This window comes from Petaurus breviceps, unplaced genomic scaffold (assembly GCF_028583685.1).
Source record: "Petaurus breviceps papuanus isolate PSGF00001 unplaced genomic scaffold, PetGlider_PUasm1.0 218, whole genome shotgun sequence".
NCBI classification, from domain to species: domain Eukaryota; kingdom Metazoa; phylum Chordata; class Mammalia; order Diprotodontia; family Petauridae; genus Petaurus; species Petaurus breviceps.
Window position 1 is genome coordinate 10,961,308 of NW_027185872.1, and position 22,903 is coordinate 10,984,210.

General features: G+C 45.9%; 1 protein-coding gene across 3 annotated transcripts in view; it reads left to right on the plus strand.

Moving 5' to 3' along the window:
• The first annotated feature begins 698 nt into the window (after positions 1 to 698).
• The window catches only part of SGCE (sarcoglycan epsilon), a 54,790-nt gene continuing 32,585 nt past the window's right edge, over positions 699 to 22,903 (plus strand). For 2 of the 3 annotated variants that reach the window (XM_069094489.1, XM_069094490.1), the window contains exons 1-2: positions 699 to 867; positions 18,614 to 18,721. In XM_069094489.1, the coding sequence (XP_068950590.1) occupies positions 789 to 867; positions 18,614 to 18,721 (187 nt within the window). In that variant the 5' untranslated portion in view covers positions 699 to 788. The remainder of the gene's footprint in view (positions 868 to 18,613; positions 18,722 to 22,903) is intronic. The other variant, XM_069094491.1, reaches the window with a different exon arrangement.

The window sequence follows — 22,903 nt, forward strand, 5'->3', positions numbered from 1 at the left end:
CCCCCCCCCCCCCCCCCCCTCCCCCCCCCCCCCTCCCCCCCCCCCCCTTCGAAGCAGGGCAGTTTCCTCGCCTAGCTCTTCCCCAGCCCGGCTAGCCCTCGGAGCCGTCTTCCCCTGGCAAAGTTACTTTGTATCTTTTTGGGATCCTCGGGCTGTCCTCCCCCTCCCCCCCGCGGGGGCTGAACCCCCCAAACCCCCCCCACCAGCCCTGACGCAGCAGGCGCCAAGCCTCTGCCCTTTGGGTGAATGGTGCAATGGAGGTGCGATGGGGGCGCGGCAGCCGGCCGGGGGGGCTGGAGGGCTCCTCGGGCTGGGGGCCGGCGCCTGGGGGAACTGCCCTGCTTCGAGGCGGGCTCCACCTTACCCGACTCCCGGCTCTCGGACAGCCTGCGGTGGCGGCTCGAGGCTGGCGCCGGGCCGGCCCCTGGGGAGGCGCGGGTGGGAGCGGGCGGTCGAGTGGCTGGGGAGTCCGGGGGGCGCAGGCGGCAGGAGCGTCGGGAGAAGCGACTGCACGAGGCGAGACTCAACTCCGTCTGGCAGAGCAGAGCGCGGGGCGGGCTACAAGAAAGCTAGCGCGCAGGCGCGGCTCCGCTCCTCCCCCGCCCGCCGGGCCGGGCTGCTGCAGCACAGGCGGCTGGTGGGGGCGGGGCGGGCCGGCGAGCTCTGCAACGTCGTGGGCTACCGCCAGGAGGAGGCCGAGAGCAAGACCAGCCCGGTCGGGCGGGGCTGAGCGAGGCCGAGGGCGGTGAGGAGCCTGGGCTGAGCCCGAGCCGAGACTGAGGAGGAAGATGCTGCGGGCGCGCGGAGGAGCAGGGGGGGGACGCTGCGTGGGCAGGAGCCCCGCCACCGCCCTGCTGTTGCTCACAGGTGCGTCTGCGACCCCCCAGGATCCCCGGTGAAGGACGGGGTGGGGTGTGTGGGGAAGACGGGCGGCCAAGCGGGATCCCACCCCACCCGTGTCCCGCGTGGGTCAGACGGGCGACTCAGCCCCAACCCTTCCCCAGGAGGGGCCTCCATATTCACAGCCCTGGGGGGAGGGGGGCTGTGGCGACCCTTCTCTCTCTTCCCAGGCCTATTCCCCGGGGACCCGTTTCCCTCCCCTCGCCGTGGCACCCACGCGTGATGAAAAATATGAACCTCCCCCCTCCGCGTTCCAGCGCTACAGCTGCTGCGTCCGCCTTTCTTCCCACCCCCTCCTCCTTCTACCCCTCCCTTTCTGAGGCTACAGCATAAACTCAGGAGCCAGTGGGTCCTGGGGAGTCTCTCTCTCAACACTCCCCACCCTGCCCCACCTCAGCCCTCCCATGCACACTGCTGGCACCCACTTCCACAGCCCTGCCCTGGCCCCTGGAGTGGCTGCCTGTACCCCAGGCCGGCCTTCCTGGGCCCTCTGGGGCACTCTCACTTCATCGGCTCAGGTCTCACCCTTTGCTTGGGTTTTCAGAGAGCTGCCCACTGTGTGTGGCCCATGGAAGACCTAAGAAGACCTGTTATTCCAACATACGTTGGGCATGGTTCCTAAGATAACAGAATTATAATGCAGAAGGTCTACTTTCTTTATCCACTTAGTCTTTCCTGTGTGGATGGTTAGGCCAAACTCTTGGGAATCTCTTAAAGATCTCATCCCAGAGGCTGGGCCCTTGAGGGGCAGGCTTGGTGTTACAGCCCATGTGACTCTAGGGTTTCTTTCTGCCATTTCAGCCCAGGGAGTTTGGTGATTATGACTCTAACTCTGCCCAGTCCTGCCCCATTAATCATCACAAGGTCTTAGAACCCTAGATAGACTAGTTATTTCTTACATCTTTCAAGTAATTTCTTACATTGGTAATCTTGTCATTTGCCCACATACACACACGCGTGTGCACACGCACACACAATCTTCCTCTTGGTCAGGAAATAAGGAAAACAAATAATCCAATCCAATCTGGATCCCCATAGAATTCCTGAGAACCTAATTAAACTGCTTGGATTGAACATCCCTCAACCCCATCCATCCTGTAAGACTTCCCTTGGCCTCTGTTTGACTAACTGGGCTTCCCTCTGACCCTTTCACTTCCCCTATGACCCTGTTCCTGTGACCCACCCTCTTTAGTATGAAGATTGTTTTCTCTCCTTCCTAACACCCTCTCATATACTGGACCAGTCCTGGGGGCAATGGCAGGCCTCCCCACCCCAACTTCCCTTCACTCCGTGACCTCCTTCCCAGCTTTGCTTCATCCAGCTTTCCAGACCCTAGTAGCTGTTGTCAGCCATTATGCTCCCAGGTTCCCTATGCACCCCAGCCACTGCCCTTATGTTGGGGACGTCAGCATACATGGTGATATCCCCAGCTCCTCAGTGTGTCAGCCTCCTGCAGTCCATAGGGATGGTCCCACTTCGAACTTAACCTCCATTTCTCCGGTGTCCTTTGGCCATAGTCCAGAGCACTGACCTTCTCCTGTGTGATGACAGCCTTCTTTCCCTCCATTCTCCCTGGGCCTCACCCTTTTCAGTCTCCAGACCCTTCATGCTCTCTGCCTCACTGGGCCATGCCCTACTGCTCTGGCCTTGCTGTGCTTAACCAGTTCAACAGGACACCATCCATGGTTCTTGTACCTTCTGCCTTCTCCAAACCTTATCTCTGGGTTTCTCTGACACTGGGCTTATCTGATGTGCCCCCTTGGTCCTCCCTGGCATAGGTCAGTCCTCTTATTCTCTGCTGGCCAGCTCTCCATCATAGTTCCCACAGCATCTGTTTCAAACCTTCTTGTCTATCACCACTTCCCTGTCTGTGCCCAGGGAAGACCTTACCACCTTTGAAGAAATGGAGGTGAGAATGGCAGCTTCATCCCTTCATTCTCTTCTGTGGAAGAGGCACTTCCCAAGAGCCATTCTCTTGGGTCAGGTCATCCCCGCCCATCTTCTTCAGGAGCTTCCTCCCTTCCTGTCACTCCCTCACATGCCCTCATTTTCTTTATTTTGGGTTTTTTTTTTGTTTTTATTGATCGTTTGTCCTTAGATCAACATTATTATTATTATTATTTTGCTTTTTGGAGGGCAGTTGGGGTTAAGTGACTTGCCCAAGGTCACACAGCTAGTTTTTTGTGTTAAGTGTCTGAGGCTGGATTTGAACTCTGGTCCTCCTAACTCCTGGGCCGGTGCTCTATTCAACACATTATTTTGAAATAATGAGAATTGGAGATCATCTTCTGCCTTCCCTCCCTAGAAAGCCATCCCTCATAACAAAGACCAAAAAAAGAAAAAAAAGAGAGGGGTGGGGAGAAATTCAGCCAAACCAACCCATCACTGGACCATGTCTTGACAGCATATGAGGCTGTCATATGCCAAGCGCAGTTCCTGCCCCAGGGATGGGGGGTGGTATGTGGAGGGAGGAAGAATGAAGTTCATTTAATTTGTGTGTGTTGTTTCTCTGGTTTTGCTTCCTTCACTCTGTATCAGTTCATGTAAGTTTCCCCTGGCTTCTCTGAATTCTTCAAATTCATTATTTCTTATGGTCAATAATATCACATTATTTCTTCCATACTCCGATCAGTGGGGGTCAACTATGTTTCTAGTTCTATGGTACAACAAAAAGTCCTGCAAAGGATATTTTGTTGTAAATGAGGCCTCCGTTCCATCCTTCCTCCCTTTTCCTCTTCCTCCTCCTCCTTCTTCTTTCCCCTCCCCCCCCCCCCCCCCCCCTCCCCCCCCCTTCCTAACCCTCACCCTCCCCCCCGCCCCCCCCCCCCCCGAGCAATGAGTAGGATCTCAGCGTCGAAGGATATGGATATTTCAGTCACTTTATTGGCCAATTCAAAACTTCTTTCCAAAGTGGTTGGGACAATTCAGTTCCACCAACAGCGTATTACTGTGCTCATCTATCTACAGCACCCTCGAGTATCAACTAATTCTATCCTTTATTATCTTCCCAATTTGCTGATTGGCTGTGAGGTGAACTCATGGGGTTGGTTTGATTCACATGTATTACTGATTTGTAGCATTCTTCATAGATTGTTAAAAATGTTCATTTTTTTGAGAACTGTGCTCATATCTTTTGACCAATGGGTAGATGATGTCCATTGGGAAATGTTGACCCTCAGTACTGTGGGCATGGGTGTGTGTGTGTGTGTGTGTGTGTGTGTGTGTGTGTGTGTGTGTTTCCTACAGCTCTTCTAATATCAGGTACTTGTCAGAGACATCTGGTGCAAAAATATTTTCCTCCCCTAACAGTTTCGCTTTGTGCTTTAATTGCTTTGAATTTGTTGCTTGCAAAAAGCTTTTATACTTCCATGCAATCAAAGTAATATCTTTTACCTTTTGTACTGACCTCTCACTATCGTGTGATTAAGAATTCTCCTCTTTGCTGCAGCCATGGAAGATACTTGAGCTGATTCTCTTTCCTATTTTTAGGGTGTGAGCTTGGACATTTAGGTCATGTATCTGTTTGGAGCTTATTCTTTCTCTAATGTTCACCCTCCCCATGGTCTCCTTCCCTTGCTGCCTCTAGACATGCTCACATCTCCTCAATCCTGGGGAAAACCTTCCCTTGGCACCACTCTTCCCTCAGTTCATCAACCTTTATATTTCTTCCCTTTCAAACTCCTAGAAATAAACTGTCTCACTTGTTGACTTCTACTTTCTCACCTCCCATTTACTTAAAATTTTTTTTAATTTTAACATTTTGTTTTGAGTTCCAAATTCTCACCCTCCTCCTAGTCCCTCCCCTACCCATTGAGAAGGCAGGCAATATGATACACATTATGCATGTGAAAAAATTAAAACATATTTACATATTAGCCATGTTGAAGGATAGAAAGCCAGAAAAGTAAAGAAAGTGAAGAGAAAATGTGCTTCACTTTGCACTCAGATTTCATGAGCTCTCTCTCTGAAGGTGGATGGCATTTTTCATCGTGGGTCTTTTGGAACTGCCTCAGAGCATTGTATCGATCAGAGTAGCTAAGTCATTCACAGTTGATTATCATTGTAGTATTGCTGTTGTTGTGATTAACATTTTCCTGGTTCTACTTACTTCACTTTGCGTCAGTTCATATGGGTCTTCCCAGATTTTTTTCTGAAACCATCCCTTTCATAATTTTTTACAATGCAATAGTATTTGTTCACAATCATATACCACAACTTGTTCAGTCACTGTCCCATTGATGAGCTTCCTCTCAGTTTCCAATTGTTTGCTACCACAAAAAGAGCTACCATAAATCTTTTTGTACATTTATGTCCTTTTTCTTTGAGCTCTTTGGGATGCAGACCTAGTAGGGTATTGCTGGGTCAAAAAATAGGCATATTTTTATAGCATGGTTCCAAACTCCTCTGCAGAATGGTTGGATCAGTTCACAGTTACACCAGCTGGGCATCAGTGTCCATATTTTCTCACGTCCCCTTCAGCATTTGCCATTTTCCTTTTTTGCTATGTTAGCCAATCTTTTAGATGTGAGGTGGTACCTTAGAGTGGTTTGGATTTGAATTTCTCTAATAATTAGTGATATAGAGCATTTTCTCATATGATTAGAGATAGTTTTGATTTCTTCTTTTGAAAAGTCCTTCTTCAGATCCTTTGACTATCAGTCAGGTGGGGACTGGCTCTTATTTTTTTTATAAATTTGGCTCAGTTCCATATAGATTTGAGAAACGAGGCCTTTATCAGATAAACTTGCTATAAAATCCCCCCCCCCCCAGTTTCCTTTTCATTTTGGATACTTTTGGTTTTGTTTATGAAAAAAAAACTTCAATTTCATGCAATTAAGCTTATCTACTTTATCTCCCATGATCCTCTCTGTCTCTTGTTTGGTCCTAAATTCTTCCCTTCTTCATAGATCTGACAAGTAAACTATTCCACGATCCCCTGGTTTTACCCTAACAACATTAACAAACTAAATCATGGATTCCCTTTGACCTTATTGTGGCATATGGTATGAGATATGTTGGTCTGTGCCTAGTTTCTGCCAAATTGCTTTCCAGTTTTCCCAGCAGTTTTTGTTGAATAGTGAATTCTTGCCCTCAAAGCTGGAGCCTTTGGGCTTATCAAACACTAGGTTAGTATGGCTGTTTGCTGCTGTATATTGGGTAACTGATCTAGTTCACTGTTCTGCCACTCTATTCTTACCCAGTAGCAGATGGTTCTGAGGATTACCACTTTGTAATGCAGTTTGAGATTTGGTATGACTAGGCTACCTTCCTTTACATTTATTTTCATTGATTCCCTTGATATTCCTGACCTTTGTTCTTCTAGATGACTTTTATTATTTTTCTAGCTCCATGAAATAATTGTATAAATGATTTTATGAATAATTTTAATTTATTTATAATTTACCCATAAATTCTAATTATCATTTTATAATATATTTAGTACATTATAAATATATTTTCTGATATTTTATAATTCTATTTATAATACATTCATACTAATTTGTAATTCTTATTTATAAAGAATAAAACTAAAATTAGTTTGGTTGATATGATGCTGAGTAAGTAAATTAATTTAGGTAGAACTGTAATTCTTATTATATTGACATGGCCTATCCATGAGCATTTAATAATTCCCCATTTGTTTAGATCTGTCTTTATTTTTGTGTAAAGTGTTTTGTTGGTAATATGTAGAAATACTGATGGTTTACCTGAGTTTATTTTATATCCTGAAACTTTGCCAAAGCGGTTAATTGTTCCAACTAGTTTTTTAGTTGATTCTCCAGGGTACTCCATAGTACTCCAGGGTACTATACCATCATATCATTTGCAAGGAGCATTAGTTTTGTTTCCTTGTTACTCGTCCGTTTCCTTTGATTTATTTTTCTATTGCCTTATTGCTATAGCTAGCATTTCTAGTACAATATTGAATAATAGTGGTGATAATAGATTTCTTGCATCACTCTTGATCTTATTAGGAAGGTTTCTAGTGTATCCCCATTACAGAAAATGCTTCCTCTTGGTTTTAGAACTATACTACTTATCATTTTAAGAAAAGCTCCTGTGATTCCAATGGTTTCCTGTGTTCTAAACAGGAATGGGAAGTCTTTTCTGCACCTATTGAGATAATCATATGATTTTTGTTGTTTATTAATTTGTTCAATTTGCCTTTAGATTTCCTAATATCGAACCAGTCCCACATTCCTGGCGTAAATCCCACTTGGCCATAGTGTATGTTCTTCATGATATATTGCTCTAATCACCTAGCTAGTGTTTTGTTTAAATTTTTTGCATCAATATTCATTAGGGAAATTGGTCTTCAGTTTTCTTTGTCTGTTTTTGCTCTTCCTGGTTTAGGTATCAAACCCATATTTGTGTCATAAAAGAAATTTGACAGGGCTTCTATATGTATTTTTTCAAATAGTTTTGGAATCAATTATTCTTTAAGTGGTTGGTAGAATTGGCTTGCAAATCTATCTGGCCCTGTGAATTTTTTCTTAGAAACTCACTGGTGGCTGCTTCAATTTCTTTCTTTCTTTTTCTTTTTTTTTTTTTTTTAAGTTTAGGCTACTTAAATATTCTATTTCCTCTTCTGTTAATCTGGGAAATTTGTATTTTTGTAAACATTCATTTTCACTGATTGTCATTTTATTGGCATATAATTGGACAAAATAGGTCCCAATAATTGCTTTACTTTTATCTTTATTTGGTGTTGCATTCACCTTTTTCATTTTTGATGCTGGTAAGTTCATTTTCTTTTTTTTTTAATCTAACCAATGGTTTGTCTAATTTATTGGATATTTTCCCATTAAAATCAGTGTGATCATGTTGTCCCCCTGCTCACTAAGCTCCCAAGGCTCCCTATCACCTTTACAGGCAGATACATATCTCCCTTTGTGCTATTTAAAGCCTTCCTAAGCCTCAAAGATCGTACAACTTTATTGTATATTCTTTGCCTTCTTGTGTCCTGTGGGTCAACCAAACACACCTTCTTATTGCACCCAATGCTGCTCCTCACGCAACTCACCATTTCTTACCTCTGTCCCTTCACACAGCCTATCCTCCATGCCTGGAATGCATTCTTTCCCACCCTGTGGAAGGGCTTCACTTTACTAGGTCAGACACGCTTTGTGGTTGACATCTCCCACATTTTCAAATGAACCCCTTTTTCTTATTTGGATCATGGACACTGAGAATTCACAATAGAAGTGGGAGAAAAGCTAACTAAAAACACATTTCCATTGAAGCTTCTCAAGAAGTGATTGGCAGCATGTGGGTGGATCCAGTTGCTGGCAGCAATGTTAATAACATGCTGAACACTCCATCTTTCAGAGTCCCTCCCTCAGAGACTTTGGTTACAGTTTCTGTGGTTTTAAGAAAATGCAGAGACTAAGAGTTAATTGTAGTCTTGGAAGGAGTTTGTATGTAGCACTCAGAGAGGATGAGGAAGAGAGTCTGAGAGAGACTTGGACAGTTAACTGATCTTCTAGAGAAAGCCTAAGGGGATCCATGGAGAGAACAGAGAACTGGCCTTTTGGAGTGGAAGTCTAGACCTGGTTTAACCCTTCCATTCCTTATGAGAACCGAACTGAGTTAACATCAGTTCGGAGGAGAATTTCCCGAGCAGTTGTAACGGCCCTTCTGAGGGGCGCTCGACTCATTTCTGCTTTGAGGAGAGCCAGTTAACTGCCATTTCTGAGAAGTGAGAGGAGCTGGGCTAACTGTGTTCTGAAAAGAACAAAATGATTGGTCTGTGGTTCCAGAGTGTTGGAGGACTTGTCAGTTGTCAGTGGGTGAGAGGAATTCTTTCCAGTCCAGTTTCTCTGCCCAGCTTTCCCAAGGCACAAGGGGATTCTGTCTGTGACCTTCTTCCCAGTTGATACATTATTTAAATGTCTGTGACTTGTGTTATTTTTACTGTTACTGAATGACATGGGCAGTGGCCCTCAAGTTTGTTAGAATCTGAGACTGAGGGAGAAGAAAAAACCCCAGGGAAAGAGGGCTTCACAATTTTACAGGTGGGGCTTCAATCAGCGAGTGGGCATTTTAAACCATTTCTGTCTTAATACCAGAACAGCCCTCCCCAGTGGGACAAAGTGAGCAAGCAAAGGAAGGATTAAAGTGACAGGTTGGGACTGGATCAGAAGGAGGGTCTTGGGGCATTTGGGGGGTGTGTCCTAGAGAGCAGCTTTGAGGGCACTCATCTCTGCATTCTGGGTGATACAGGCACACCTCCCAGTAGGGTCATTACATGTGGGATTGGGATTGCCACAATTCTGCTGTGTGGCTATTGAATGAAGCTAAAATGGAGAAATGGACTGACTAAAGTTAAGGAAAGGTCCCATAAGATTCCACTCAATTCAGTATTTCTTTATTTGGAACTTCCTAGGTGAAAGGCACCCTGCTGGGCTGGGTTAGGAGGTATCCAAAGATAAAAATGGTAAACATCCTTAATACTCAGGGAGCTTATGTTCTATAAGATAGAGGAAGCCCCTTTCCCATTTGAAAGCTGAAGAAAAATGCATCACATCATTCCATTAACATTGAACCATTTGTTTTCAATACAGAAGAGAGTCTAATTTGTTCTCAATATTGGCAGGGTGATTTTTCTTTCATAACTATAGATCACCCAGTGACAAAGTGCTTTTACAAAGACCTGAGATGCCTTTCTTTATAAGGTTGTCAGAATGAAAAAAAAGTGCTTTTCCTCTAGAATTTGTAGCTCTTGGTGGTGGTTGGGTTAGGGAAGTACAGCCACACTCATCCTTAGGAGGGTTGCTAAGCTTTCTCTGAAGAGTTCCTGCCATTACCTTGTGCCTCGTCCTGTGCAGATACAGAGCTCTCCTGGGAATTAGCTGAGCGGCCTGCTCTCAGTAGCACAGCTCAGCCCTCTCCTAGGTAGCTGCCATGAAGGGAGGAGGGTCTGAAGGCAGTGGAAACTCAAGAACTCACCAACCACTTGATGGAAAAAGAAGGAAAATACAAACTCGGGAAACAGACACAATTATTGATGTTGTCTGTTCTTAAGATCAGCAACTTTCAGACCGAAGGGCATCTGCCTGTCTTGACTATTTCTTTTCCACATAAGGAATCTGACCCTTTAAGTGGGGCCAGATGTGCTGACCTTTTATTCAACAAAAGCCAAAGGTAGCCTGAGGAGGGACACCACCCCTTGGAAGGGTGAGGTCCCTTTCCCTGGGAGCCGTCAGCCTGCTCAGGTCCACTTCCCCAAGCTCCACAAAGGAACAAACTTTTCTCTAACAAAGAGAACCACTTGTGCAAATGGCCTTATTAGACCTTTAGACCAGGGGACATGTGGTCCCTTCTTCCAAAGCCTTGACAGAGCTCTGCGGGGTTAGGAATTCACTCCATGTTGGCAGGATTGATTTATTGCGTGGTCAGTAAATCGAATGCTCAGCCAAAGACTGCTGCGTAGTCCTCAGAGATGCAAGAGAAAGTCTCTGGATGAGTCTGGTGTTCTCAGGAAAGAAGCACCTTCCCATGGTCTCATGCCATCTTCTAATTGACATCTAATCTTATGCCCACATTTTTTTCTTTTTTTTGCTGTATCCAAAATGAATTTCATTCTTCTTTGGAACCGTTGAAGGCTGCTACGGGACCACAGTGCATGAAGAGCTGGAACTGGAGTCATTCCAAGCAAAGCATGCTCTCAGCCTCAGTTTCACTATCTACAAGATGGGGATAATAGTTGCACCTTCCTTCCAAAGCTCTTATGATACTCAGATCAAGCTGATGTGTGTAAAGTGCTCTGCAAACTTGAAAGGACCAGTGTTCATTCTTATGATTATTAAAGTGTCATTTGAATGGAGGCAGCATAGTGTGTGTGCACTTAAAAGTCTTGGAGACCCTAATTTGTCTGCAGCAATGGAAGGGTGTATAAGGGAAATTGTCCTCAGCTCAGTGTCTTTCCTGGCCTTTTCCTCTTCACTATCACAGACATATTAGTCTGCTAATACTCCCCATTTAGAAGTTATGGAAGAACATTCCATGGTCCGTACAGCTACAGCTTGGAAAATTTTTAGAGGTTTTGCGATTCCAGATGAATTATATGCTCTTAAAATCCCACTTGGTCAAGAGTTGGGACTGATTGCTTTGTCAGAATTTTATTTAATTGTTACCTTCATCTCCACTGATAATGAAAATACCAACCAATATACCAAAAGAACAGAAGAAAATGGGATTTGTCAGAAATCAGGAATTCTAAAATCGTTAGTTCAGAGGAGAGTTGGCAGCTCTGGGGGTGGTTTCTAAAGGGCTGGCCTCGGAGTCAGAAGACCTTGGTTCTGCACAGACAGGCTGGGTGACCCTGAACAAGCATGACAAGCTTGTAGGCAGCTCCCTAAAAGTCCAGGTTTCAAACCAGCTTCCATTTTGCGTTTCCACACCAGTATGCCCCATGCCATGAAATCCCAACTCTAACTTTTGTCCAGGCAGACAGGAGAAGCCCTGTAGTCCCATCTCAGCCCTCTCCTCTCCCATACATGCTTTCCTGTTCTTTTTTCTCTTCCCACAAAGCCCTTCTCAGGCCCTATTCCTTTCACGGAGCTACATTCCTATCTACTGTCCTGCTGTTTAAAGTATAAGTCTCATGGCCTGCTCCAGAAAGTAGATATGTGCCCAGATTTACCCATGCTAAGGACCCAGACTATTGGCACAAAGGCCCATAAAGTCTTTGGAGAGACCTTGCAATGCAAAGCCTGAAGATATAGTGTGGGCTGCAATTTGATGCTAACCAGGTTTTGTTTTTGTTTTTGTTTTTTTGCTTTTTTGGAGGGCAATTGGGGTTAAGTGACTTGCCCAAGGTCACACGGCTAGTAAGTGTGTCAAGTGTCTGAGGTGGGATTTGAACTCAGGTCCTCCTGATTCCAGGGCCGGGCCAGTACTCTATTCACTGCGCCACCTAGCCGCCCCTGCTAAGCAGGTTTGACCCTCCCCCGTCAGCACCTTCACAGAAAGAAGTGAATTTAGCCCTTGCCTAAATTGCCTTCCCTCTTCACCCTGTGGAACCCTTAACTTCCCTCCAGAGTTCAGCTCTTGTAGCTTTCTGAACCCCTGAGCTTACTTTATGTTTTCTTGGGATGATTTCTTCTGTCTCCTTAGTGGTGTGTGTCCAGTTCCCTGGAGAGCCTATAAGCTCCTTGAGGGCAGGGACTGTTTCGTTCTGATCTGTGCCCTAGAACTGTACCTGAAATTCTAATTAAGTGGGCACTTGACAGCTGACAGCTGATAATTGGGGCTTTAGAGAGGGTTGCCTTTCAGAACTATGGAGGCACACTTCCCCTTTAGGAAATGGTTGCCAGGTGGGTGGGTCCAGGGGATACTGTATCAACAGAGTGCCGTGGTTTCAGAAAATGGTCTGATGGCCTTGACCCTCTTCTCCTCACTGCCCACTCACTTAGTGATCTTATTAGCCCTCACAGCTTTCGTAATCATCAGATGATTCTTCCATCTCTTGTTCCCCCAACCTCTCTCAAATGGCCATGTCACAGACATCTCAAATTGAATGTCCCAAACTGAGCTTGTTACCTCCACACACATCACCTCCACATCTTCCCCTCCTCCTCCCTCTCCCATGGCTGTCAAAAGTGCCACCAGCCAGCTTCCCATCCTGCAGACTCCAAACCAGTGGGTCACCCTCCACTCTGCCGGTGACATTGACCCTGTTGTCAAAAGGAGAAATCTCCTGACACTGCTCCCCACCCTGGCACGTGCCCTAATCACCTCCTCCTCGGACATCGCCATCCTCAACCGCTCGGTTTCCCTGCCTCAGCCCTTGCCTTACTCCAGTCCCAGTAGCCTCTGGCTACCAAACACAGGTCTGAGCATCTTGTCTCCCTGCTCAGTGAACTCCAGAGTCAATATAAAATCCTGTCTTTGGTGTTCAAAGCGCCCTTCCCAGCCAGACTCTTCCCAACCCTGTCTTCTTAGATTTCACTCCTCTGCATCCACTCTGCTTTCTCCCTACACTGACATCCGTCTTGCTCCTGAAGCACAGCACCCATCTCCCCACTCCAGCCTTTGCCTGGGCTGTCACGTCTGCCTCCTGGATTCTCTGATTTCTGTTAAGCCTTCCTCATTGTTGGTGCCTTCCTGTCTCAGTTTATCTTCCATCTATGCTGCATAATCTTATATGAACTTTTTTCTCTTTATGCTTTTCACCTCCACTAGACTGAAGTTCTGCCTTTCTCGGTATTCCTGGTGCTTAGCATAGTGCTTGGCATATAGTTGGTGCTTACTAAATGCTGACCCTTGACATTAGTGCTGGGAAGCCACATCATAGATTACGCAGTTGTAATCAGTCTGCTGATGAATGGCTGTTTGACCGTCTAGGGGTCCCAAGTAGAGTGCCATGAGGCTTTGTCCTTAGCCCTGTCTTACCCAGTGTTTTTGTTGATTTTGTTAGACACATAATCTGTTTGTTGGATTTGCAGTTGGCACAATGCTGAGACCCATTTTTCCATGTCAAGCCTGCAAACCTAACCCCACGTTCTCTCCAGGATTTCGGTTCTGCCCTTGGGGGTTCCTCCTCTATAAAAGGACAGTTCCCAAGGTCCCTCTCCCTTGACCCTTGACAAGGAGTCTTCTCCTCAGTCTACACATTTCCAGTTCCTGCACCTCATCTTCCTCTCCCCATCCTGGGGGCTCTCCTCTAGATGCTCCCTAGCTTCTCTATAGCCTTCTTAAATCCAGGTGCCCCCAACCAAGCCCAGAGTCCTGGTGTAGTCTGTGAGGGCAGAGCACAGTGGGGCTCCTCCTGGGAGCTTGGCCCCACCTTGATGCTGCCGGCTGGATTTCGATGTCACACTGTGTCTACTAAAGCCTAGACAAAGCTCAACAGTCACAGGTACATGGTTTTGCGGAGAGGCAGTTCGGTTACACAGCCAAACACAATGACAACCCTTTTAAAGTAAAAAAACAAAAAAACAAAACAGATGCTAATCTATTAAATTAATACATAATAAAATCCATCTTGATCCACATATGAAACCAAACCAGTCTTTGCTGCCAAGGCATACAGCAGCTCTGGGGGAGAGTCCCTAACAGAGGAAAGTTCAGGTGCTTGGGGTAACTCAGAGCTGGGTCTCTAGGGTTTCAGGCCCATTCAGGGACATCTGCTCCTCACAAAACTGCATCCCGGCTCACTGTTTTACTCCCAAACCTCTCTCAGCGGGTCTTGGTCTTGTCAGAGAGAAATGCTGTTTTCTTCTCTCTCTCCTAAATAGTATTTTTAAGCTCTTCCGTTAATAATCCCCTTTAAAAGACATTTAGAAACTGTTAGCTCTTAAAGAGGATATCAGTTGTCTTTAAGCTGGATCAGTGTCTCTGTCATCCAGCTGGCTGTCTCTGGCCAATACAGACCAGGACCGGCTCTTGTCCAGTCAGACCAGAGCACTGGCAGAGTGCCTGATGGCTGCGGAGAGCACAGCACACTCTGCAGAGATCCTCCACCTCCCGCTCCCAGTGCTCTGGGCTACCCTTGGCCAACAGTGGCTGTCCTCCCCTCTTCTCTACTGGGACAAAACATTTTCAAGTTCTTTCATGAACCATCACTCTCTGAAGGCTGCACTTTAATCATACCCTAGTCTCCAAATGTGGATCCCATTTTAAAAGCTTTACCCTCTATAATGATAAGCCAGGTATATGCAAATTAGCTGATATACCATCATGCTTATGGTAGCTAGGTGGTGCAATGGACAGAGCACTGGACCTAGAGTAAGGAAGACTCCTCTTCCCGAGCTCAAATCTGGCCTCAAATCACACTTCCTAGCTGTGTGACCCTGGCCAAGTCACTTCACCCTGTTTTCCTCAGTTTCCTCATCTGTAAAATGAACTGGAGAAGGAAATGGCAAACCACTCCAGTGTCTCTGCCAAGAAAACCCCTGAGGGGGTCACCAAGAGTCAAACATGACTAAACAACAACAAAAACCATCCTGCTTTGCAGCTTTGAAGTCCTCCACATAATTCTCTCTATTTTTGGTACCCTGGAAACTGCTTCTCTACACTCAGATCTCTCTAATGAATAAAAGATCTTGGTCTGCCTCTTTTCCCACACAATTAAGACATCATTCTTTATTGGTCACTCAGAGATTTGAGGGGAGAGCTTTGACACCACAGAATTTTTTCTCTCCATACCTGTCCAAATACCATCTGATAGCAGTGTTTCTTCATACACACATTTTGTATGTGTGTGTGTGTTAAAGTAAAGATCTGTCTATGCTTCTTAGAAATCAAAATGTTCTTCCATAACAGTGGCAATATCCCACATCATTTGACAATAACTAAAAATCTCTTCCTTTACAAAGACATTTTTTGTTCTTTTCTTTATGAAACACCTCCATTTATCTTAAAGGGCTGGTATACCTTACATCTGTATTTAAATATGGGAAATTACTTGTTATTGCATCTGTTTTCAGAAAAATCAATTCCCCATTGCTTAGAAAGTTACTGCCTACTTTGTGTATCATTCTACAGGGTAGGATGACTGTTCTCTATGTTCTCCTGGCCTTCACTCCATCACATTTGGAAGGTTTGATTGAAAATGAAGGTTTGGCAAAGTAGGTGGCCGTTGGTTAGGGCATAGCTCTATCACTTGTTGTTTGGGGATTGAAGCTGAATGCTGCAAAATGAAAACCTCCAAGTTCTGCCCAGAGACAAGATGTGAGAAGGCCCCTCCCTCTGCTTTGCAGAGGTCGGGGACCATGGCAACGCTGCATAGCATGTGAGACTGGTGCCAGTATATTGGTTAGCTTAGTTAAATGGTTTTTTTTCTCTTCCTTTTTATTTTTTGTTGAGGGGGGGCAGCATGCCCCTCTGGGAGGGGTTAGGGAAAGGGAAATGTTGGGAAGTATAGACAATATAAAAATAAAATGTATTAATACAGTTAAATCTGTGTGTACAAAATTAAATCCAATCAAATGAAATGGGCACTTCAAACAATAAAGAAAACATTAAGTGACTACTGTGTACCAGGCACCAGAGAAATACAAAGACAAAAATAATTAATCTGTCCCTTCCTTTTCGAAGCTTAAATTTCACTGACTTTTTTGCAGATTTAGGTTTTCTGAATCTTTTCTAGGGTGAAAATCAGTTTGGTAAACACATTCGTTGGGGGGATGATGATAGAGTGACACTTTCAGGGGAGATGCCCCCAGTCATTCTCCCCGCGCTGCAGTCACGGCTCTCTCTACCAGGATTGTACTGGATGTCTGGAAGGTTGGGGTGATGCTTTTTGTTAACCAGCCTCTGGTGTGTACGATGTGCTGCTTCTCTCCCCTCTCTTCCTTCTTCCATTTGCTGTCCTGCTTCCCTCAATAAAGTCCCCCAATGGCATGAGATAGGTTTTATTTTTCTGTGTTCGTAACCATAAAAATACAGAATCTGTGACAATTTGGAGACACAGAATCCTGGACTCTCAGAGGTAGAAGGAGCCTTAGGGGGTGCCCTGATCCCTGTACCTGAACCAACATTTCTCGTACAGCCCATCAACCTGGAGCAGACAGGCAGGCAGACCATCCTTTCCTTGCCAACTTCAAGTGAGGGAAGCTCATTACCAACAAGGTCATTCCTAACAAATTTCAGAACAACAAACGATAAACTCAGCCTTATCAGTCATATACAAAGTTTTTGTTTGGCAGAAGAAAAAAAAATGTTTTTTTTTTCTCTTCAGTGTCTTTGTTCTAGAACTTATCAGCCTTCATGGACATGTTTCTATTTTGCACTAAGGGCAAGAATTCCCCTTTGGTATCTGTTTGAATTGCTATGAAATTTAGATTAAAAGAAAGAGAGAATTATCTTTGTGAAATGATAATTTGCTCTGTGTTAACAGTCCAGGTAAATTTTTTTTTAAAGGAAGAGTCAAGTCACATAAAATTGTTTTCAGATAATTTTGAAAATGTGTTATGAGAATCCTGACTCCAAAGTCTCTGTGCTGTTTCTGCACTTATTCCATTCTGACCCAGTCCACTTTGGGTGATCAGAGAACCTGGAGCTCAGCCCAGCCAGCAGTGAGGAAGCATCAGCCCCACACTGAACAGTGCGGGCCCAGCCGTGGAGCGCAGCATCACTTAATACAGTGGCTATCTATAGCCCTTCAGAGGAAGCCCCCGAGATGGCCTCTCCCTGTTCCCTAGCCTCATTGGATCCCCAGGGCCTGCTGTGGTGCCTGGCACACAGTAGTCACTCAATCAATGCACATCATGTTACATTGGCTACAATAACAGAACCTCCTACAGTCCTTTCCCTGAACTAGATGAAGGCCAGCCTCTCTGGCCCTCAGTCCCAGCACCCCAGTGTTTTGTAAGTTCCTAAGGAATTCAGGGTTGTCTTTTGATTAATCTAAAAACTGATAGATTTTCTTTTGGGTTCCTGAGGGGTGGTGTGGAATGGGCATGCATTCCTACTATGGATGCACAGAAGAATCCAGCCTTCATTCCCATGCATTCCCAGAAAGTTTAACAGAACTTTCAGCTAGATGAGCCCTGGAGAACTGGACCAGCTGGTCATCATCTGTTAGACATGTAGTGTGTCACCACCAGCCTCTGCTAAGAAAGACCATGAAGTCTGACCCAGCAGCACTCGTGGGAAGAGTTGGAAGCATCCTCCCCCTTCCATTTGTTTTCATGGCTCTAGGGACACCCATCCGATTAAGGCCCCAGATTCTGGCCAGGAGATGTGCCCTCTGGGCAGCCACAGTCCAATTTTTCTGCCTGCCTCTTCATTCTGGAGTGTTAGCTCCTTTTGGAATCCCAAGGGACAGGGTCTTCCTGTGATGATGTTTCTCCAGGAAATTTTTTTGTTCCTTTCTTGGTCCTGTTACATCTTCAGAAGGTTGGTAGGGGAGCGGCTAGGTGGCACAGTGAATAGAACACTGGCCCTGGAGTTAGGAGGACCTGAGTTCAAATTCAGCCTCAGACACTTAACACTTGCTAACCATGTGACCTTGGGCAAGTCACTTAACCCCAACTGCTCTGCCCTTCCCCCTCCAAAAAAAAACCAACCAACAAACAAAAAAGGTTGGTAGAGATGCATATGGATTGAGCCCTGGCTTTGGAGTCAGACAACACAACTTCAAATCCCAACTAGGATATTCACTAGTTGAGGGGCTCAGAGCCTTGGTTCCCTCATCTGCCTCATAGAGTTGAGGCAAAAAAAAGCACTTGTAAACCTGGAAGCAAGATGAGAACTTAGGAAATACTTCATCTGGGTACTCACCCTTGACTTTACACATGTCGCTGGCTGTCAGGGAACTTTGCACAGTAGGGCTGTGTATTGAGTGAACCATTGGCGTTAGTTCAAATTCAGCCAGAAGGCAAATGGGAATACTTGGGTTTTTTTAAAACCATCTCTTACAAACGGGTACATGCTGAATGTTTTCTTTGTCTGCATAGACTGGAGTTTGGAGAGTTTTACATTCATGCAAAAAAAAAAAAGTAAATTGTTTGAATTCTGAAACTTTGGTCTCTCCTTTGGGTAAAGAATACTAAGAAATATGGAAATAGATTTGAGATGAATAGCATGAAATTTAATATGTCCACAGTAAATTATGTGATGTTGAAAACTTCAAGATCTGATGCAAAAGTGAAGACATACCAGCTGGGTTATGAGGGCCCCCAGCTAACTGTGCTTTATCTGTGGGAATGGCTTTTGATTTGACCAGAATTCATTCTTTTTTGTGCATTTGTTTTATTCTGAAAAGCTTTTGTATTAAGCAGTGCGGATGGCGCAGATGAGACAGTTAACTGGAAAACAAACCAAGCCAACAGTTTTGTTATCAGCAGAAAGGCGGCTGCTGGTCAGAGCGATGGTGAGTCCAGGTGGCGACATGCCCCCGGCGAGGGTCAGTGGCACAGCCGCTTCCCCACTTCCTCCCGCTTTTCCCCTTACATCTGTGGTTTCTTCATAAATGGGAAATCATTCGGGAAAGAATAACGTCTGTTTCCTAATCTTCTAAACCTTCGGTCCTCTGTGTTCTTAACCTCATCTTTCTTCCTGCGGTAGCTCCTGCCTTTTTCTGCACAGAATCACTGTCCTGTGCACAAACTGCTTTTGCTTTGTCAGTGCTGGTCAAAGCTAAGTAACATCACTGTGTGCTTGCCATAATGCTGCAGTCAGGGAATTGCACCCTGTCGGGAAATCGTTCCTGGGATCCGCTCTTAAAAGTATTGGAGCTGAATTTCAGCATCAACCTCCCAAGAAAGGGGTTTTAATTCCTGTCACATTCAGCACTTTTGTTTCCCTTAGAAAGATGGGGTTGTCATGCTAGAGGGAGAGTGGGTGCCCACCCTCTGCCTGGGCTCCCCCAAGGATGGACCAACCCCTAGAGGTCTTGGGCCTTTGGTGGTCATTTACTCAGGGATATTCGAGGTGAACCACCTTCATTTCCTGAATCATTTTCAGAATGGCAGTGCTGTTCTGTGGGCTTCTGCCCTATCCCACCCATCTCTATCCTAAATAATCCTTTAAGATGTCTCTGATTTCTCATCCCCTCTTGTCATGTGGACCTTGCCTAACTAGACAGTTTTGTTTCCCCAACTTCTAAACCAACCCAAATGGTAGCCAGAATAAAATGGGGCTTAAAAAGCTCGACAGTGTCTGTGCTAAAACTGCATTCTCCCAGCCCATCTTAGCTCCTGTCCCAGATATAAAGAGAAGGCTCACTCACTCAATTTTCGGAGGGCTTCTCTAGCTACCTGTCTGCTCAAGGGGCCCACAGAATTATGAGTATGATAAGAAAATGTAGAGAGCAAGCCTGTTTGTGGTAGACAAGTGTTTTCTGGCTCTTCATTCTTCAGTATTATCTAATTTGCTGTTAATGGAGGAGCAGTGACTCTCCAGTCAGGCAGCAACAAGCATTTAGCGGGTGATGACTGCCCGGCACTATGCTAACTCCTGGGGACAGAAAGACAAATGTGATCTCTGCCCTCAAGGAGCGAATATCCTGGTGGGAAAGACCACTGAAATGACTGTGTAAATGTAAGGTGACATCAGAGAGAACAGACAAACAGCTCGGGGAACTGAGGGGCTTAGGTGGCATTGGAGGGAGTAGCAAAGGCTTCCTGGAGAAGACAGGCTTTGTTTGGCATCAGGCAGGAGGACGTGTGAGGGGGAGGGCATTGCAGGTGTGAAGGACAGCCAGTGGAAAGGCAAGAGACTGAAAGATGGAATGGCCTGTGTGAGCTCCCGCAAGGCCATTGTCACTAGATCACAGGATACACAGAGTGGAGGGAAGTATAAGGAAGGAGGATTTTCTATTTGTTCCTGAAGGTAGGAAGATAAGGCTTTGTGTGTGGGGGGAGAGAACATGCTCAGACCTTTTGAAAGGCCACTGGGCAGCTGAGTAGAGGATGGGGCACAGGTGCCAGCCTACAGTCTCTTGCAGCAGCCCAGGTGTGAGGCAATGAGGGCCTGAGCTAGGGTGGTAGCAAGGTCGGGAGAGAGAGAAGGGGGCATACTGAAGAGATGTTAGAAAGATAGACTTGGCAGGCCTTGACAACAGATTGGGTATGAAGGGTGTAAGACAGATAAACAGCACACAGGAGGGCTGCTAGCACAGCTTCACTCTTGATCTGGTCAGGTAGGAAAGACACTAAGAAGGGGTTAATAATCTTACTTTATTCTAGTCTAGTTTTTTTTTCTTTTTGGAGGGGGAGGGCAGGGCAATTGGGGTTAAGTGACTTGCCCAAGGTCACACGGCTAGTAAGTGTTAAATGTCTGAGGCTGGATTTGAACTCATGTCCTCCTGACTCCAGAGCCGGTGCTCTATTCACTGCACCACCTAGCCACCCCTAGTTTAGTTTAGTTTTGTCAGAAGAGGATTGTTGATCATGGGAGGACAAAATCCCACAGCAATCCCAAATCACTCTTCTCAGAGGGATGGGCGAGAAGGGGGGCAGCTACCCCTGGGTCTCAATGGGGTCATTCGAGACAGGCAGTAGTGGTGCTTCCCCTAAATCCCCTCAAGCCTCAGTGGGGGCCAGTTGAGGCAAACACAGATTCCCCCTTGCCTTGATGGGGGTGGATCAAGGCACACACAGCTCCTGTGCACCCAACCCCTGTACCTCACCTCTAAGGTGCAGTGGATGTTTCTATTATGTAACATTATTCAGTGCTGCGCAAGTGTGGTGGAGATGTTTTGAGCCATAACTGTCAAACTCATATCTAATACTTGGGAACAAGAGATTGCTGTGGCTATGGATCCTGGGAAACTGAACTCTAAGAAATAATAACAAAAGGCCACTTTACACACACTAAAATCTACCTTCCTTACAAGGGATGAGAGGGTGTGGCAGCAACCACACAGGCATCCCCAGGACGGCATCACAACCCTCCTGACTCAGTGCCTAGTTAGAAATTAGTAAAAGGTGTGAGAGCCTTCCTATAAGCCAACCTCCCCTAAGCAAGCTTCCCTTAATGGGCTCCACATGAGGCTTATTAATGGGCAGGAAAGCTCTTCAATCTCCTTAGTATTACAGAGGGCATGAGGAGGGAAGGTTGACATTGAGGTTGCAAGCCTAGGTAACTGGGAGGACGGTGGTCCCCTAGATAGTTACTGGGAGGTTGGGAAAGGGGCGGGTATTGGGTAAAAGCATGCTGAGTTCAGGTTTGGACATGTGAAGTTTGAAACGTTCAGTTCAAGCTACCTAAAAGGAAGCTGGTGATGTGAGACTGTAAATCAGGAGGGGGGTTATGACTGGATAACTAGATCAGAGTATCTCTTCATAAGGATGAGAGTTGATTCCTTGAGAGCTGGTGAGACTAAGCAAGATAGCATCGGGGAGGAAGAGAAGATGGCCTGGGACAGATCATTGGGGGATGCCCACAGTGAGGAGGCATTACCTGGATGAAGATCCAGCAGAGGAAACTGAGCAGCCATCAGACAGGCAAGAAAGCAAGACACGGCAGGGTCATAAAAACCTGGACAGGACAGAGCCCCGGAAAAGCAATCGCCAGTGTCCAAGTCTGCAGAGAGGCCCAGAATGATAAGACTGGAGAAAAGATTTAACAGGGAAGAGAGGAATGGTAACTTTGGAGAGAGGAGTTTCAGTTGGTGAAATCAGAAGCAAATGGAGTTACAAGGAGTCAGTTAATGAACATTTCTTAAGCGCCTGCCATGTTCTTCTGGGACTAAATGTTGGAAAGCAAGTGGAGGCAGAGAGCCTAGATGGCTTTCACAAGGCATTAGCCTAGAAGGGGAGGAGAGATAGAAGGCAAGAGCTGGCCAGATCACATGGAAGTTGGCATGGCTCTCCTCCACCCTGCACTGTTAACACTTAATCCAAGTGTAGGACTTGATATTTATCTGTATTAACTTTAATCTTGATTTAGGCCAATGACACCGTTATTTAGCCCACTTCATCACATCTACATCGACAGCACAAAATCCTGGGAGATACTTTGCTGAATTTTAGGGTGTGCTCTGTTGCATTCCCCTGGGAATCCAGGAGGGACCACTTCAGTTGAGGGTTGAGAAGTGAGCAGATGAGTAGTAAAATGACCATGTCTATGCATGAGAAAGAAGGATGCATTGGAGGAAGGACAGTGGAGAGGTGGTTCAGATGGACTGCTACTAGGGAGGAGGCCCTGGACAGAGTGGGATTGGGAAGAGGGGCTGGATGCAGGAGGTTCTGGGCTGAGTATGGTAGAGCCATGACATGTGGCTGAAAGGTGATTCTGTGGCAGTGGTCTCTTTGGGCCACCACAGTCTAGGTGTGGGTGAGCTGCATTTGGACCAGACCTAGAATGACTTATCTCAGGCCTGGCACTGAAATAAGAAAGAGGTAGGTTGGCCTTGAGCCACCATTGTGAAGAAGTCAGCTTTCTGTCATGAGTCTGCAGGCACAGATGGGGATTCGACTTGGAATCTTTCCAGTTCTATTTTGGGAGGCTGTTGTGATTTCCCCCTTGGGTTAGAGGAATTGTGGATTGTGGTGGTTATTTTTATTTCAATGAATTAGGGTTGCCTGCCTGGCAAGCCACTTAAACTCAT